Raw genomic sequence first — 19,596 nt, 5'->3', positions numbered from 1 at the left:
TTCTACCGCCATTTGCGGTTGACTGAAATTGATGTCAAAGTATCCTCGCATTGCAATCGTTACGCTCCACCTGTTTTGGGTTTGGGCACATGACGTTTGCAATGTTGACAATTTTATTCGACGACAATGGGGCAATAGAATGACAGCTGGGATTAATTTACATTATTTAATTCCACCAACACAATATTAATCAAAATCCTGTTTAGACTAGTGAGATTACAAAGAACATATTGCTATGAAAAAATTACTTGAAAAATATTTTAAAAAGAATGCTGGTGATTATTTTCCCGTGTTTCCTCGTCAGTAAGGCTTTGAAGAGTGTACTGGCAAAACGTTGCGTATGTTTTTTGACAGCCACAACTTGTGTTTTTTATGTCAGAATAGGATATCAACACCACCTCAATCATGTGTGACATGCAAACTTTTTTTGTCCAATGGGATTGTTCCTCTGCCAAAAAAAAGCCACTATGACTTTAAATTCATCACAAAGGAATTTGGTACTGTTTTTGGCACTCCTGCTATTGGACGGCCATAACAATGCTTAGACAAGTCTTGCATTGTAGCTGGTGGTGCAAAGTCAAACTGGCGCTTCCACAGGTAAAAGGCAACAAAATAGTGTTTCATATTTACACACACAAAGACCAGTCATTAATATATTATAAAAGACTAATCTCAGTCAGATATCTGAGTTTTACTTACAGAATTGGGATCCTATACCTGCTCAAGTAAACATTCTAATATACCAAACAACTTTGGGCTTGCACTGTCCATGTGCAACTAAGCAAATCTATTGACCTCTACAGTTCAAAGAAAAAGACAGAAAACAAAAAAAACAGATTTTTTCCATTTGACCTTAGATAATACTGTATTTTAAGGGCAACGCCTCAGGAGACTTGCTTTCAGTTGAAAAACAAACAAAAAACGTTTTTCAGTACCATTAACTATCATGTCCTCATGTATCTATCCATCCATCCAAAATTGATGAGATCGCTAAAGTGTGAAGAGTATCCAGTAGTGATGACAAGTGACCAGTTTCCAGCCATTTAAATATATGGGAGGAGTTGATTTGAAACAATTATTCTAGCCAGTCTCAGAAACAACGCAATCCAAAATATTGCTCAACACCGCTCACCCTCCACTCTAACCTTTAAAATACAGAAACTATTAAATACTGATTAGTCCTATAAAATCTTTTAAAACTAAAAACATTAAACAATTTTAGTAGGAAGCATTTTTCACCCTCCGGCAATACACCTGGGCGTATGATTTGTTGTAGTAAGGTGTCACATTTATTGACATCAAATGCCCAGCGCATAACAAATCTTTTGTGTTTGTTAGCAAAGCAGCAGCGATGAGCCGGCTAACAACCACTTACAGTATCTATTATGTTAAAAATAATAACTAAAGTATAACAAACAAAAAATAAAATTATGGTTTGGAGTGTAACTGCTGACAATGTAATAATTGGTGAAAAAACCTTAAATATTCGAAATACTAGTGAATATCTGTTTGAAAATACAACCTGTATTAAAATGTAACAATATAAAAGTTTGAGTCAAGATATTTTCTGCAAATCTCAATTCCACTGAACCTGGGATGTCGAGTAAAATGTAAAATCAGACTCAATGATTTGGAAATCCCTTTCAACCCATGTTCTACTGAATACACTACAATGACAAAAAATTTAAAGATCAAACTGATAATGTCTTGTTTTTTAATATTATTATTTACAAGTACTTTAGATTTGATGTCTGTAACGTGTTAGCAAAAAGGCTGGGACAGGGGAAACAAAAGTAGTAAAGTTAGCAATGCTTAAAAACGAAGAAAAGAAAACCCTGTTTGGAACATTTCACAGGTAAGCGCGTTAACTGTTGTTTTTTTTTTGCTAAACGTTTCTCAATGTACAATTGCAAGAAATTTAGGAATTTAATTATCTAGGATCCACAACGTCTATAAAGATTCAGAGAATCTGAAGAAATCTCATCATATCGTACAGGGCAAAAACCAACAATGAATCCACTGACACTGTAGCGTATGGCGCCTGTTGCCAGCATTAGCTGCTTGCAATGTTAGCATTGCTCAAGTGCCCCATATATATGTAGGAAACAAAACGTTAAGAATAAAGGAAATTATGACATTTTAAAGGCTTCAAAAAGCGGGCAAAAATGCTAGTTAACTTTTTCCACTGTTACAATGGAAGAGCCTGAGACTTGTCTGTGTGAAAGGATGTGGGGGTGTTACGGACAAGAGCAAAAAGAAACATTTTGAGTCGAGAAGCACGTGTGACATATAAGCAATCCGTCTGCCTGCTATCTTCATCTCATAGACCAAAAATTCTGAGAAGAGATTTGTCCGAAACAATTTATCGAGAGAGGGACGCAGAGTACAGTTTAAATTCAAATACAGTCAAACCTCGGTTTTCGAACGTCCCGGTTCTCGAACAAATTGGAATTCGAATGAAAAATTCGAGATTTTTTTGCTTCGGTTGTCAAACAAAAATTCGGAGGTCAAACCTCGCAAGATGAGCCGAGAGGACCCGAGAGGACCCGAGAAAACCCGACCGCGCGACCCGGATGCCGACTGACTCCGTTCGTTGTTATTGTATTTTCGTTACTTTGAGGATTGTATTAACACCTAATCATGCCTCCAAAGAAAGCAAGTGGGAGCAGTAAAGCCATCCTAAAACACAAAGACGCTCTTAAAGCAATGTGACAGTGAGCGCCTGGCGCGCTGCAGTTGCGCGATCGGACCAAATTAAGCTCCCTGCGCACTGAGGTCCACAAAAATTTTGGAAAGTACATCAGGACTTGAAAGATATTTGCTAAATTTCAGCGACGGCTCTGTCACAATAATGCGACCAGAGCGGTGCAGTTGCGCTGTCGGCGGTGCGCTACGGTTGCGTGTTCGACGGTGCGCTGCAGTTGCGTGATCGGACAAAAATGCGCAAATGAAAAAATGCTTAAAAAGGCCTTTTTTAGTCTTGGAACAGATTACATTTTTTTCCATTATTTGTAATGGGAAAAATAGATTCGGAATTCGAACGATCCACTTCTCGAACCGCCTTCTGGAACGGATTGTGGTCAAAAACTGAGGTTTGACTGTATACATCTATGTTCAAATACGAGTTGAAATAAAAGTCTACCAGGTAAACGAAAGCCAAGTCTATCAATAAAAACCCAGAAAAGTTGCTAGTTTCTATGGGCCCAAGCTTAACTAAGATGGAGTGACGCAGAGTGGAAAAGAGTGCTATGGTCTGATGAGTCCACATTTCAAAATGTTTTTGGGCAGTCATGGACATCGTTTACTCCGGGCTAAAGAGAAAAAAACTGGACTCTTATCAGCGTGACAATCAAAAACCAATATCAGTGCTGGTATGGGAGTGTGGTTAGGGTTAGTTGCACATCTGTGAGGACATTGTTAATGCCAAAACAGTATATACAGGTTTTGGAGCAACATATGCTGCCATCCAAGCAACGTGTTTTTCAAGGAACATCCCAGAGTATTTCAGCAAGTCAATTCAAAGGCACATTCTGCACATGTTACAACAGTGAGGCCTTTTAATATGAATATGAGCACTATACTTGCCTGGCAGCAGTCCAGACCTGTGTCTTATTGAAAATACTACTGAACAATTGAAGTTGTACATGAAGCAAGATTAGGAACAATTCCACAGACTACCTTGTGCGGAAAGGAAAGGTGAAAGGAAAGGAAAGGAAAGGAAAAGGTGAAGTAACATACGCCTGCCCCAGCTTTTTTGGAACATGTTGCAAAATGTGTATTATTGCAGATTTTTTTTTTTTTAGATAATAAATATCTTTGTAGTGTATTCAATGGCCTATAGGTAGGAAATTATTTTCAAATCAAATAATCCGTTTAAGTTTTATACAACATCCCAATTTCATCAAAATGAGATTTTTGTGATAGATGCCATGATGTCGGCATAGGTTAAAATACGACATGGTGCAAACTTAAAGTTAACTGCCTGTAGCAGCTTCTAATGTGAGGCCTCAGTCAGGTAGTACGCTAATTAAATGTATTTGGGTTTCCCAATCTTTTCAAATATAGAATTCAAAAGGGAAACATGTTGCTTGGAAAATCTTTGGCATAAACGATTGCTTTCATGTTTGGATTAAAACTATATAGTGGTTTCATTTAAATTAGACACCACCCAAACAGTTGATCTTCTACTGTTTGTCCCATTAAAAGACAAAGGTCCTCTCGCCTCTCTATTTTGCAAGACGGGGATGCACCGAGAAAGTCCTTAAACTCCTTTCGGATTTTCCGAATGAGGAAAGGAGTTGTTCTGTTGTAAAAATTTGTAGGGACAGCTTTGGAGGTAATATTTCATTTACATCATTTTGCATCAATGTGATGAATTAATTTGTCAGATACAGTATGTAGATCATTGTTTACAAATTACTATAATGACGAAGACTTTTCCCAAGCATTTCCCTCTCATAAATACAAACAAATAAACAATTAACGAATTGATATTAGCATTGATTTTTGCTATTCGTAATCCATGCGGGTTGTAGGGTGTCATTGCATTATTGAGGACGGTATGCCAACTTCAGTGTTAGGCATATTGCCCATCCACTGAGAACGCAATTATAGTCAGATTTTGACAGGTTCATCTATTATTAGGCAGTTACATTCTCAACAGTTACTCAGCGGCTAGAAAACAAACTCTACCAAGGAGGTGAGGATGGCAGAACCTGGGATAGAAAAGGCATGCTCTCCATGGGCCTCATGGCAATGTTAAGTGGGCCGGTGATATTCATGGGCATTGGGGTGGTGATGGCCACGGGGTGGGCAATATTCATGTGGGCGGTCGTGGGGATGTTGACAGAGGCTAGGTTCACAGGGCCTGTGATGGTGACGGGATGCTGCAGGTTGACGGGGTTTGTAATGTTGACCGTGCTGGTGGTGATGTTCATCTGAGCGGCAATGGTGACTGGGTTGCTGGCATTGCCGCCACGGTTCATGGCCGAAGTGATGGCTGCCGAGTTGGTGACCGGCGTTGTCGTGGCGGAATTGTTGTGCACGTTGTTGGCATCTACAGTCAATATAAAAAAAAAAAAGAAAAGAAACAAGCCCAGTCACCTTGGTAGGAATTTGAGTGTCTACTTAAGTACAGTAAAACCAACAGTCCAATCGGCACCGTCGTTCTTTACCTGGGTCGCTGAAAATGTAAAGACATCATTTCAACATTATGTCAACTGTAGTAATATTGGTGGAGAAACCTACCTTTGTGAAAGTTGTCAATTAGGACTTGGAAGGAGTTATTTAAAATCTCTCCTACCGTCAAATCACCTAAGGGGTAAATTCAAAAAGCAGGATCAATAGACTAAACGGCTAACTGATTGTTTAAAAAGCTGTAATTTTGAACATTAATACATGATATAAAACATCCTCAGATCTATGTGCAGCAGACTAGATGAACACGACAGTGCATGACGGTTAATCTGATTACTTTAGGGCAAGGACATTGTCAATGTCAGCAAGTCTGGCTCAAGTAGCAACAAACTGTCTAAAAAAAAAAGTGTTAGCTATTGGGGCATTTGTGTCCCAGTTACATCTATGTGTAACATCTATGAGTTCATTTTTATATGTAAGGTTTGCAGGAACCTATTTAATCAATCAGGATAACAGCCAGGTAGTGTGCATCTAGCCTGCGCAATGGTCCAGTTTTTTGTTAATTCAAATAATCTACTGATCCTGCTTCATGAACTTTAACCTAACACTGGCACAATTATACTGTACATACTACAAAAACAGAGAAACCTGAAATTTACCAGCTCTCAGAGAAAACACATGTCTTCATGGGGAAATGGTGCAACATGACTAAAAACTGGCCACATGTGACTATATCATGGCATGTCTAAGAGTTTCTGCTACCAACTACGGGACTGGATTACCTTTTCGTGGCCCTGAGTGGTTCCACTGCCAGTCACTTATGCCTATTCAAAAATACAGACACATATGGGGTTACAAAGACACAGGGCAACATTGCCATCATCTGGGGGTTTTGGATGGCGTGGTTAGAGGTATATTTTTATTTGCCTAAAAATCAGATTTTTTCCCTACTTTTGTAAAACAATCTTTTATATCCTTTTATTCAGTTTGTAAGATAATTTGGGTCGGAAATGAATAGCCAAGTTATTTATGTTGGTCAAAAATAACTTATTTTAAACAATCTTTTTTTTCATTATCATTCAATGTGTAAAATAGAATTTATTGTGAATAGGTCTCAGATCTCTTTAATTTGATGTGGATACAGTTTTTCTCTGTTTGTTAAATCCTGCGATGTGGGTGTCATTTGGCCACCATGCCATTTCATTTGGATTATCTCTATTGAAATGTAGTGGGCCGGCAGCAGAAATGTAACGGATGACAATGGACCCTTAGGCTGCTATGGCAGGGTGATGACCCATTCACCATGGTGGAAATCTATTTTGTCAATTGCAAGGTGACGTTGCGCCACCTTCAGTTCTTCAGCTGTATGAATACTATGATTTATGATGAACATTTCTAAGGCTTGGTGCACAAGAATTCTTCAATTCTTAAAATATTTTTTTTAGATTTGACAAACTCTACTAGAGATCAGGCATTTAACCGTTTTGGTCATATTGTGTTTCATCTGTCACTCCAGTTCCTTGCAAGCTGCTGTGGTTGTGATCTATAAGTAAACGGTTCCGGTTGGAGTTGAGTTTAAACAGAACACCACACGCATAGATGTTGCTCCACAACTGGTTGAGGATGCAGTCCTTCGAAGCTGAGTTTTCCATTCACAATACAATCCACAAGTCAAATGGTTGCCATTCCCCGAATACATAAAGATTGGGTTGTGAATAGGGATGGTTCTTCCTTATGGTATGACCTCCTTTTAAATATTTGGCAAGCAGTCTCTCTGTTGATTTTTAAAACTTGTTTGAAGACCCATTTTTATTCTTTGGGTTTCTACTGAATTTGTTGTTATTGTTCTACTACCGTATATTAATCTGTAGTTAAATTTACCATTGCTGCTTTACCATTTACTGTTTTTGTGGTTGTCCTATTGTTATGTGTAAAGCGCTGTTACAGCTTTCGCTGATGTAAAATGCGCTATGTAAATAAAGTTGGATTGTATTGGATTATTTGGGGTATGGGGGGGATTAGTTGACTAATCAGATTTAAAAATATAAAAAATTGCTGATTTAAAAAAAAAGTAAGTTATGTAAAAACAGGATATTGCTCCAAATAGTGTAGAGAATGCACAAACAAATAGCTTCAGTTACAGTTTCACTCTCTTACATGTCATAAAATAGGGGGAAATATGGCTCACTATTTCCCTCAAGTAAAAGCTGCTGTTTTCAAACGTCCTTTACAGATTAAACACAAAGATAATCAATCGTCAGGTTTACATAGTCTTCTATTACAATTAGAATAAAACCAAAATGGAAGGAAAATACTCATTATAGGGGCAAATCAGAATGGAATTTAATTTGAGTTCAAAGGGGTATCCTGCGGTCAATCCTGCTGCAGTAAGAGTATGAATTTAATAATTTTTTTTAATAATAATAACTTCTCTACTCATACGCTCAACCATTCACACTAGTGGTGGTGAACTACTTTAGTAGCCACAGCTGCCCTAGAGCAGGCTGACAGAAACATGGCTGCCAGTGCGCGCCTACGGCCCTTCCGATCACCACCAAACATTCACACAGCAGTGTGAGTGGGACTGGAGGCAAGGTGGATGGTGAAGTGTTTTGCCCAAGGACACAATCACCCATGACTCGGGCAGAGAAGAAATCAAACAGTTATTGGACGACTGCTCTACCACTCTACTTATAGTGTAATTGTGTAGTGTAATTCTAATAAAAGTTGAAGAAAATGAAGAGTGCATCAGGTAACATTTAGGTGTTTAACTAGTTTCTCTATCTGAGCATTGGGTGGCACCAACAAAATTGAAGAACAAATGTGACGTCGTCATACTTCGCTCTATGTAGTGCAGTGATCAAACTTGAATGTCAACAAGTCCAGACACCTGCTGTCCATTCTAAACCTCTTTGTAGCCATTGAAGGTTTCCAATTGCTAATCTAAGTACAACAAAGCTAGATGCTAATGATAATGCTAGACCTCTGTCGGTGTTCCTAAAGAAGGCAAAGCCAATGCATGTACTTTAAAAAGACAGCGCTTGTTCAATTCTCAAACAATTTGATGAAAGTCGGTAGCCATGACAGACATTTATTTTGGGTCTGCTTCTTTGTCTTCTTCTTGGGTTCGTTGGCATCTTTTTCCTTTTATGACAAAGTAGCAGCGTGCTGCCCCGGGTGTAGTCGCGACAACTTACTTTTGCTTTGAACAGTAACATCAACAAGATGCGTGTGCTTTAAATGACTAGGATTGCACCTTGATTGCATAATCCTGTTCACCAATTTTGGTTAATGATGGTTCTACAACTTAACTCAAAGGTAAACAGATGTGTTATTTTCCAACATTATTCACACTACCACTACATCATTAATGTTGAATAATACATATTATACACAGTGGCAGTTCTACACTGAATTACTCCCTGGGCGAGTCTATTTCTGACCCTCTCCACCCGTAAAACAAACGCATTTTATTTTGAAGTTTTTTTTTTTAATATTAGAACAGTATATGCTCCAAAGTATTTTAAAAGAGCCCCCATAATTGCAATTACAGTTGAGCTTGATATACACAATATAACTCAATTCAACATCCCTTCATGAATTATAAATCTAAATAAACATGCCTTTACATGCTAAATGTCATTATTGTAAGTATCATAATGTAATCAATAATTTAACAATAATAATAATAATAATAGTAATAATAAATAATAATGTAATAAATGTCAAATGACATTAATCTGTCTTTCGAGGAAGGAGGAACGATTAGCTCTTTGGTAACTGTCCCAAATTCTATACTTGGCACACTTTCAGTTATGTTGTACTTTATCCTACTGTTTAACAATGTACTCTACTGTACTCACATTATTGTTAATCAATATCCATACGCAAATCTGTACAAGTCCCGATCTTTTGTATCCAAATTAAACAGTTGGGCAAGTTTGCCATTAAACATACCAAGGTCCTATTCGTCGCTGTCACGTTGTTTTTCTGCACTGATCCTGGCTTTCCAGAAAGCTCCAATTGTGCCTCGCAAGCATGTCTCGTTGTCTATGCCATTTTAGAGGGTCCTAATGCTGTTTTCTTTTCCCAAACGATAGTATTCATTTATCAATGGCGGTGGAGTTACATCTTACGTGAAGTCCTCTGATTGGTTTACCGCCCCGATCTACGTAAAACGTAATGTCCTCTGATTGGCTCATTGGGTCTACTACATATTACGCCTGTGTATTACGTCTCTGTGTGGCGAAAGCCACACAAAGCAACTTTACAGATTTGTACAAACGGTAGTATTTATTTATCAATGGCGGCGGAGGTGCGTACTTTGCACAAACGATAGTATTTATTTACTAATGGCGGCGGAGTTACGTAGTCCTCTACGTGTTACGTCCAGTCCTCTGATTGTTTTTTGCCCCGATCTACGTAAAACAATGTCCTCTGATTGGTTCATCGGGTCTATATGCCTGTATAATACGGAAGCCACACAAAACAACTTTACAGATTTTGGAATCTGGTCCACACAAAAGCACCTTAATAAAAGGCGCACCGTAATTTTTTGAGAAAATTAAAGGCTTTTAAGTGTGCCTTATGGTGCGGAAAATACGGTAACTGAATTACTCCATAGTAAAAGTAACTCGTTACCAGTCAAAGTCTTACATTTAAAAAAAAAATAAAATAATAAAAATAAATTAATTCGGTAACATTTCCGGGTCAAAATATAATTCAAACTGCAAACCTCACAGACACATTACATGCAGGTTTTTGCCTTTAACCTCAATGAATTTGAAATAATGTTTATTTCGCTACCTTGCAAATGCTAACCTTTCATTGACTTGCTCATCTGTCTCTTCTCCATTTTGTGTTGCGTGTGACGACTGACTAATGTGCTAGGGTTGTCAAAAATATTTATACCTCGATACTAATCAAGACCTCAATACGATATGAAATGCAAAACTGGGTTTTAAAAGTATCGATACTTTGCCATATTTTCCCCCCTCCTCCAGTAGACACACAAACACTACAGCACCACTGCCTCACCCACACAGCTCCTCCCTAGTAAGTCCCCACCGGCTCTTCCATGACGCAGCATGCTGCTCCAGCCTGGACACAATGGCATGTGCTAGCTCCAAATCCGAATCTAGCTTCACGGACTATACCAGCATTAGTGGACAATAATAAAGGCAAAAGTGTTGTGTGGAGGTATTTTGCTTACAAGGTTGACAATTCGGGGCAGGCAACAAACTTCGACAGGCCAATTTGCAAAGTCCAGTAGCACGTCAAACCTGGCAAAACACCCAAAAGATCGACACCCCCATTTGCACGACGAACACCCCTATTTGCACGACAAAATGGAAAAGGTTTGTACATGCAGTTTCAAGAACATATGCCCGGTTGCATTGACAAGATAGTCACGTTGCGTTAAGTGTTTATTGAAAGAAAACACCACTAGCTAAAGGTCTTAGCATGTCGCTAGCGCTCTCAGCGCAGAACGCTTCTTCATCGTAACATGTGCTAGCTAAGTAAATGTAACATCCAGAAGGAGAATTCTAATCCAAATATTTCTGTTGTTTTTTTAAAATAGTGCTGCATTTGAAACATTCTTAAAATGTGTGGTTGAGAATGTATTTTATTTTTCAGTTTGCACTTGAAAATTGTGCTTGAAATAGTTGAATGTTTACAATTCTCAGGTGGCATTTTAAAATTGTGTAAACTATTTGAATATTTACAATTCTCAGTTTGTACTTAAAGTTTGCACAACGTATAGTTTGATGTATGTTGTACAATTTTGCACTATTTTACAAGTGTATTGCAATATTATAGTTGATTTTTGTACATTTAACATTTAAAGGTGTGAATTAATTGCAGTAGTTGACCACTGTGTCGACACGTCTGCCTCACAGTTCAGAGGCTGCGGGTTCGATTCCACCTCTGGTCCTCGCTGTGTGGAGTTTGCATGTTCTCCCCATGCCTGCGTGGGTTTTCCCTGAGAACTCCGGTTTCATCCCAAAAACATGCATGGTAGGCCGGGTGAGCACTCTAAATTGGCAGTAGGTGTGAGTCCGAGTGCAGATGGTTGTTCATCTGTGTGCGCTGCGATTGGCTGGCAACCGGTTCAGGGTGTCCCCCCGCCTACTACCCTTTGACGGCTTGGATAGGCTCCAGCCTGTGACCCCGTGGGACAAAGTGGTACAGAAAATGGATGGATGGATTAATTGGTGGGGTTTTTTCACCGTGCTCTCAAAAAAGTATACATCAGGGGTCTCAAACTCCAGTCCTCGGGGGCCGCATTCCTACATGTTTTCCAAGTTTCCCTCGTTAAACACACGTGATTCAAATGATCAGTTCATCCTCACGTTCTGCAGGAGCCTGATAATTGAATCAGTTGTGTTTAACGAGGGAAACTTGGAAAACATGTAGGAATGCGGCCCCCGAGGACTGGAGTTTGAGACCCCTGGTATACAGTATGGAGGGTTTTCTTTCGTATCGAAATCGAGTTTGAAATTTTCGTACGGTGACTATAGGTCGACTGATGTATGGGTTGGACGATATATCGGGCCGACATTTGCTGTTGTTTAATTCATTGGCAATATTTGTGTTTAGTAGCGCCGAGTTAAACCCCAAACCAAAACGTTTGGAATACGTACTCAACAACAGGTAAGGCTTACATTCTGATATTTCAAAGTCTTATGGTCATACATTTACTGTATGTTACTCGTAAACTATTAAGTGTTGCTTCAGTTGGTGAAATAAATAAACAAAGGGCAGTGAACCGCCTGGAACTGGCAGCTACAGCTCGTTGAAGATTCGCTAACTTGCAGTTAACTTGAAGGACTGTAAGCTATCAGGTGTTTGCTTGCTTAATATATTACATTATTTGCCCCAATGTTATAATTTTTCCACGAGTCTGAGAATTATAGTCTGTGTGTGGGATAGAGTAGGCATAGTGCTTACAAATGCTGCTCTCTGCCCTGCTCACACATACAGAGCACCGTGTGCAGAGTGATAGCTCTGCTGGAGCAGAAAAAAACTGTAGACTTGACATTTTTTTGTTACTGAATCATGGTAGTTGATGCAGACACTAGCCGAGTTTCTATCCAACTTATTTGCGTTCATGAAAATTCAGCTCAAGAATCTATTGTGTATCGTGAGTAAAAGTGGGCCTGATTAGTGTGATAAAGTGATGTGTTTAACCGATGACATCGCAGTTATTTTCCTTATTAAACCTGTCTAACGTTAACTCTCAAGATCAGAAGTCACTCAAGGTGTAGCACTGCTTTTGCATACTAGGCTGAGAAACATGACAAAGTGATTTATATATTTTGATTGATTCTTGGTATGTAACGTCTAAGCCAGCGGTGTCAAACATACGGCCCGCAAAGAGGTTCGATCAGGCCCGCATTCTATCAGGCCCGCAGGATAATTTAAAAGTGAAAACATGCATAAAATACACGGAATTAATATTTTTAATAATATGCAATTCATGGATTATCCGCTATGGGGCACACTGTTTTGATCAGAGTAGAAGACAACATTGTTTTGATCAGAGAAGACACAGCAGACGGTAACAATGCGCCAATTGCTGCTTGTTACGACGTTGTTTCTACCCTGGTCTCTACCCCTCCCCTACACCCTCATTCGCCAAAATGTCATTATCCAAACGGAGAAAAGTAGATACGCAGTGTAGAATTTTCAATGAAAAATGGACCACGTCTTGTTTATTTTTAGATAAGCACGGAAAACCTTTGTGATTGGTGTGTCTGCAACAAGTTTTGGTATTGAAGGAATATAATATTCGACGCCACTACGAGACTCTTCACAGCAAAAAATATGACAGCTTGCAAGGACAACTGAGAAGAGATAAGATAAAACGGATTGCAGGCGGGTCTGAGTCAGTGAAGCAGCGGTAAAAGCCAGCTACCTGATTGCCACCGAAATAGCATTAGCATCAAAGCCGTATTCCGATGGTGACTTTGTTAAACGATGCATGATGAAGGTGGCCGAACTTGTACGTCCCGAGAAGCGACAAGCTTTTGCTAATTACATTAGCCTGACGAGGAATACTATAGCAGAGAGGATTTCGGACCTATCAGCAGATTTAGACAGCCAATGGAAACAGAGAGTCAAGTCATTTATTGCATTTTCCGTTGCAATTGACGAGAGCACCGGCATCACAGACGTGGCACAACTGGCCTTATTTATTCGTGGAGTTGATGAGACATTGACTGTTACTGAAGAGTTCCTTGAGTTGGTGCCAATGATGGACACCACAACAGCCGAAGACATGCAGATTTGAAGGGCAAATTTGCCTCCGTAGGTCTGGACACATTCTATCAGTATCTACTACCAGGGTACACCAAATTAACAGCCCTGGCTGCTAAACGTTTGTGCATGTTTGGCACAACCTACCTCTGTGAACAAATTTTCTCAGTAATGAATATCAATAAAACAAAAATGCGTTCAAGGCTCACAAACAAGCACCTAAACATTCTGAAAGTGACAGCTAGTCAGGACATGGCACCTGGTATTGATGCACTTATACAGGCCAAAAGACCCCAAGTATCAGAAACAAAAACAAGTCCAGACTAGTCTAATGCCTTTAAAATGCTGCCTTAGATACTGTTTGCGTTGAAAAAATATAGCTCTGTTAAGATGAATCCTTACTGTGGTGATTTTAAAAAATACATTCTAATGTTAGATTGTAAATGTGTATAGAATATTGGAATTACAGACAGAATTTAAGATACTATAATTCTAACTATAAATGTTTCCTCTATTTAGCAATTGCTGTCTGGTGGCAAAATAACAAAAACCAAATCTAGTATGCCAGTATTTCACTGAGCAAACACCAGGGAAAGCCAAGTGCAGTATCGACAATGGACTGGTGAGCTTGGGAGTGGAAAAAGGTCAAACGAAAAACACGACCAATTTGTGGAGTCACCTGAGGTGCCACCACCTCCAAACTTACAAGGATGCACATAAATAAAAAGAGGAAGCAGCTGCCTCCACAGCCAAACTTTGCAGTTCTACTGTTATTTAATATGTACATGTTGTATTTTTTATATTTATTTGTATTGTTGAATTAATTTTATTTCTTTTATTTACATGTATAGTTTATACTTATGTTCAAAAATCAAAGAATATTTGATTGACTTTTTTAAATTACATGTTTTATATATTTCATACTTAACTCAATTCATTGATTTGTGTGTTGAATAAATGACAAGTTCAGAAATGTTGTGCACCCTCTTATTATTAGAGTGACATTTTAGCATGCAAATAAAGCACACAACTTCAATCTAACAGTCGGCCAAAAATATCGGCAGCTCGTATCGATCATCGGTTGACCCTGACAGCTAAATATTGGTATCGGTTAAAGAAAATCCCATATTAGTCGACCCTTAATCATGACAACCCTATTTACACGTGTAAACACTGGCTCTGATTGGCTACCATAATGCTGCCTTAGCCAATCGCGCATTGACTTGTGACGTTAACACGGAAATTCCTCACTAGCCTCAAGCTAGTTCGCCAAGCCTGCAGCTGAAGGGGGTGCTAAATTGTCAATTACCCACACAGTGATATGACAACTAATAGAAAACCGCTTTGCGGCGCAAAACATTTTTTTTTTCTTGTGCCGCCCCCCACGTGACATAAAAAATGCCGCTCTGGGCCACCCATGTAAAAAAACTGCCACTGACTACAATGGTTTTCAGGCTGCATCTTATCCAACTTAAATCAGAACTGCAATCACACTGGCTGACTCTGGTAAAGTAGGAGGAAGCAGCATTATGACTTGTCCTTTTTGTTTTACAGCTACGCAATGCCCCCCCCTATGTGTTACATTTGAGAACTGCAAGTGAATTAAAGTAGATACCCTCTTCTTTTGCATGATATTGAGGGACAAATCTAACCAAATACATAGTTGTAGAAAAGCACAGCAACTGCAGCATTTTTTTGGAAGGGGGGAACAAAAGAAACCACATGTGATAATTTTATTATAAAGTTGTAGCATATCATCATGAATGCCAATATTGATCATTTTGTTGTCATAATATCTATGTTACAAGCGCATATTTTCCATATTTTTCAAAGACCATATAGAATGTGGAGACACTGCAAATACACGTCATGTGACTGGAGTGTATTCACAATCCTGAGTCAAGTCATAATGGAATTGTGAAATTTGGAAACAGCCTACCTTTACTGTGACATTGGTTGCTGAAGCTGGCTTGACCATGTGTCTTGAGATGACTTGTGATGTAGGCAGCACTTAGCATTTTGCCACAAATGTTACAGGTGACTTTGCCTTCATGTCTGATCATGTGAGAACGTAGACGGTCTTTGGTAGCGAAGGCAGACGTACAGGCCTAAAATAAACAAAAATAAATTATTCATAATTTCAAACGCAAAGAAAATATTTCTTGAGTGGAGAAAACATACTTCTCTTAAACAAGTTATGTTTAATAATCAGTAACATCAAAATAAATATGTACATCATTTGACTATTTCAACACTGCTGATTATATGCAAAACAATGGTACAATGACAAAAGTGAACTGATTCAAGAGAAATCAAGATGAATTAAAACTAACTAATCAAAGCTAAATGGAAGGAAATTGAATCTGGGTGACTAGTTGTGTGAATTCCCAATACAGCTCTAATTAAACTGAGCAAGTGGTCAGAACGAATAAACTTCAGTTCACTACAAAAGTCTGAACGTTTGGACAATTTCTCAGGCGAAGAAATAAGAAAAAGTGTATCCAATTGCTTTAATAGTATAGAGGCCCATTATGTATGTCATGTTAAATGTGATATATGTAGTGTTGACATCAGTTACCGTCACTTGGCACTTAAAAGGCCTCTCTGAGGAATGGACATGCTTGACGTGACAGCTTAGGTGATCAGGCCTGCACAGAATGATGGAGACATTGAAAACAATTACGTGATCTACAGTTTTAATAAACAGTAGCAACTCTGTGGATCGACACATGCATTTGCATAAAAAAAAAACCTGGAATTTGAACCTGGGTGTGTAAACTTTTTCCAACAACTGTCAGTGCTTGAATTGACCAGTTTGTCTGTTAAAATCTGAATAAAGTATGGTATGGCCAGTTTGAATTTATGAGTTAGTCTGGTGAATTGTTAGTTCAGAGTTCAATTTTATTGACACTAGTAACGTGATGGAATAAAAACTTGATATAATTTTGTAGCTCACATATATAACTGTTCAATATTTTCTTATTCAATTTTTTCATTAAAAGGAGAATAACCTAGCTAAGTGTTTTAACATATGCCCACCATTATCAAATGTGACCAAACTCTCATCTTAGTAATTTTAAATAAATTTCATGTGTTTTTGAATTTGAAAATTCAGTATGGGTCTCTTTATTCTTTTTTGTTTTAAGAACATTTTAATTTAATTTTTTTGTTGCTACGTGCATGAAACAATTTATTTTCGTAAAATTGTAATTATACTGTTGTGTTGTATGTGTAAGTGATATTATTTTGGCCGCGATAGCGCGCGATCTGAAATTTTGAGATTGTTTCATCTCTCTACTTGTACCTATTTTTCTGTGTATTATATTAAAACTGGGGTGGCACGCTTGGGCACTGGTTAGCACGTCGCCTCACAGTACAGAGGTGCGTGGTTCAATTCCTGCTCGGGCCTTCCTGTGTGGAGTCTGCATGTTCTCCCAGAATCTATGTGAATTTCCTTCGGATACTCTGACTCCTCCCGCATTCCAAAAACATGCAAGGTAGGCCGATTGACCACTAAATTGTCCTGAGGTGTGATTGAGAGTATCAATGCTTGTTTGTCTATGAGTGCCCTGCAATTGGCTGGCAACCAGCTCAGGATGTCCTCCACCTACTGCCAAAGTCAGCTTGGAGAGGCTCCAGCACAACTGCGACCCTCGTGAGAAGCGGTTCAGATAATGGATGGATGGATATTAAAACTCATGTACCGTAATTTTCGGACTACAAGTCGCGGTTTTTTTCATAGTTTGGGGGGGGGGGGGGTGTTGACTTATAATAAGGAGCGACTTATATATGTTTTTTTTTCAAACATTTCCCCCCCCCAAAAAAAAGTGAAACCGCGATAAACGAACAGCGATGTAGCAAGGGATTACTGTAATTTGAATTTCAATTGACGTCAGCAGTGCGACGCGGCGTGGCGGTTGTTTACATAAAGGACAAAGATTGATCACGGGATGACGAAGATGACGAAGGGCCCCACGTACTACCGGCATCATTAGCGGCTTTGTTTCTAAGTGACACGGCGGACGAAGAGTTTGAAGGATTTAAGGATTTAGAGTGACACAGAAGGTTTGAAAAACGATTATGGCTTTTACCCACGCCCGGTCCTACTCTAAGGAGCTCTCTTTCACCTCCGTGGATTGAAGTCGGGGGCCGGCGCTCGGCCGGGTGGCTGTCCAGGGACGGTGGATGGGGCTCGGACATGGCTTTTACGCACGCCCGGTCCTACTCTAGGGAGCTCTCTTTCACCTCCGTGGATGGAAGTCGAGGGCCGGCGCTCGGCCGGGTGGCTGTCCAGGGACGGTGGATGGGGCTCGGTCATGGCTTTTACGCACGCCCAGTCCTATTCTATGGATCTCTCTTCCACTTCCGTGGCTGGAAGTCCACGCCGCCACACGCCTGGAAGTTTGTTTTGTTAAATAAAGAGCCGTTTACCAAACCCACGTCTTTCCTTGTACTTTGTTAAGGCTACAATATAGTTATATACTAGATCTGTGGAATAACGACGAGGCTGACGTCAGGGCTCACGCGCGGCGTTGTTGACAAAGGACGAGGAATTTGATCGATGGATTTGATGATTTAGAGTGCACAGATGGTTTGATAATATTATTGCTTATATAATAGTTATTTGATTTCGAATTTATATATCGTTATATGGGCCTGTGGAATATTTTGAAGTGCAAGCGCCGCCAGCGGCGCGCACACATTGTTGACAAAGGACGATCGATGGATTTAATGAATTAGAGTGACACAGATGGTTTTATGAACGTGTTATTTATGTAATAGTTTTTTTTAAATAACTCTGAATGTTACGTCAGGGCCGTTCTCAGCTCTTCGTTTGTGTTTATGTCACGTTAGCATACCTATCGTTTAGCCTGTTGTTGCTCGTTCATGACTGTTCTTGGTGTTGGATTTTGTCGAATAAATTGCCCCCCAAAATGCGACTTATACTCCAGAGCGACCTATATGTTTTTTTTTTTCACTTTTTTGGGCATTTTATGGCTGATCCGACTTGTACTCCGGAGTGATTTATAGTCCGAAAATTACGGTATGTTACAATCATACACTCTTACTGGCACTTGCTGTCCTTTTGGTTAATATGATCAAATGTGTTTGGATGTTTATTTATACAAACAAATAACTACATACCTGGAGAATCCTTTCCCACATACAGAACAAATATAAGGCTTGTGAACACCACCATCATGGGAGCGTGCATGATATGTCATTCGATCCTTCCTCTTGAACCTCTGATGACAGATGGGACACTCAAATGGCTTTTCATCAGAGTGTGACAACTTGTGGCGGTTCAGGTGATAGACATCCCTAAAAGCCTTCCCACACATATCACAGCCATGATTCTTTTTCACAGGTTTGGGGGGCTTCTTAGGGATGTTCTGCTGCTGTTGGTGTTGCATCGGGGTCATGGTACTCGTGCCTGTCGCAGTTGATGTGGTGGCTGTTGTCAAAATGCCAGCTACAGTAGTAATGTATGAAGGGTTTCCACTGTTATCTCGAGGTAAAGTGGATATGATTGGCACCATGGTGGGAGCTGCTTGCGTCTTCTTCGGCCGCGATACCATCTTAATGCCGGTGTGGCATGACTCGTGCCGCCGCAGGTGGTAGCTGTCCCGGAAAGCCTTGTTGCAATAGCCACAAATAAATGGCGTCTTTGATTTAGGCTCTTTTTTGACCACAGCAAGTGGAGGTCCTCCACCGCCTCCTGCCCCAGTGCCACTGGCCACATTGTCTTTGAGAAGTTCTGCAGCGCTGACTGGTGGTTTTTGATCCAACACTATGGGCAGCACTGGTTTCTGATCAGGCGGCTCTGATCCAGAAGTGAGCAACGGCAAGAGGCTGTTCCCGGCTAATTGGTGCTGGTGGTGGAGTGCCTCGTTAGCCTGCTACAATGGGAAAAACAGAGCAGGAGAATGGCTTTTGAGTAAAAATACAACATCAAGGATTTTTGCATCCAACTGACAAAAGTATCAGAATCCAATCATCAAGGTAAATAGGTGATGTGCACAGTTACCAATCATCCTGACAAAGGGTGTTCAGTCTTCATCAACAAAAATAGCACGAAACATTTTCATGTTTCACCAGACCAAATTGAGCACATTAGTTGGAAATGATTTATTACAGAGGAGATTGGGGCACGAAGAAAATAAACCACTGCTGCCAAGTGGAATCAGGTGAATAATATTG

The 19,596-nt window shown here is 39.7% G+C and overlaps 1 protein-coding gene across 3 annotated transcripts in view; it reads right to left on the bottom strand.

Annotated features, from left to right (window-relative positions):
* Positions 1 to 3,801: 3,801 nt before the first annotated feature.
* Positions 3,802 to 19,596, bottom strand: part of vezf1b (vascular endothelial zinc finger 1b) — a 21,561-nt gene continuing 5,766 nt past the window's right edge. The window contains exons 2-7 of one of the 3 annotated variants that reach the window (XM_037268783.1): positions 18,541 to 19,295; positions 15,974 to 16,043; positions 15,335 to 15,503; positions 5,919 to 5,960; positions 5,248 to 5,313; positions 3,802 to 5,056 (exon numbers count right to left, since the gene is read on the bottom strand). In XM_037268783.1, the coding sequence (XP_037124678.1) occupies positions 4,689 to 5,056; positions 5,248 to 5,313; positions 5,919 to 5,960; positions 15,335 to 15,503; positions 15,974 to 16,043; positions 18,541 to 19,295 (1,470 nt within the window). In that variant the 3' untranslated portion in view covers positions 3,802 to 4,688. The remainder of the gene's footprint in view (positions 5,057 to 5,247; positions 5,314 to 5,918; positions 5,961 to 15,334; positions 15,504 to 15,973; positions 16,044 to 18,540; positions 19,296 to 19,596) is intronic. The other 2 variants (XM_037268784.1, XM_037268785.1) reach the window with 2 other exon arrangements.

Source organism: Syngnathus acus, chromosome 13 (genome assembly GCF_901709675.1).
Source record: "Syngnathus acus chromosome 13, fSynAcu1.2, whole genome shotgun sequence".
NCBI classification, from domain to species: Eukaryota; Metazoa; Chordata; class Actinopteri; order Syngnathiformes; family Syngnathidae; genus Syngnathus; species Syngnathus acus.
The sequence above is the reverse complement of the archived record's forward strand: the minus strand, read 5'-3'. Positions and strand labels throughout refer to the sequence as shown.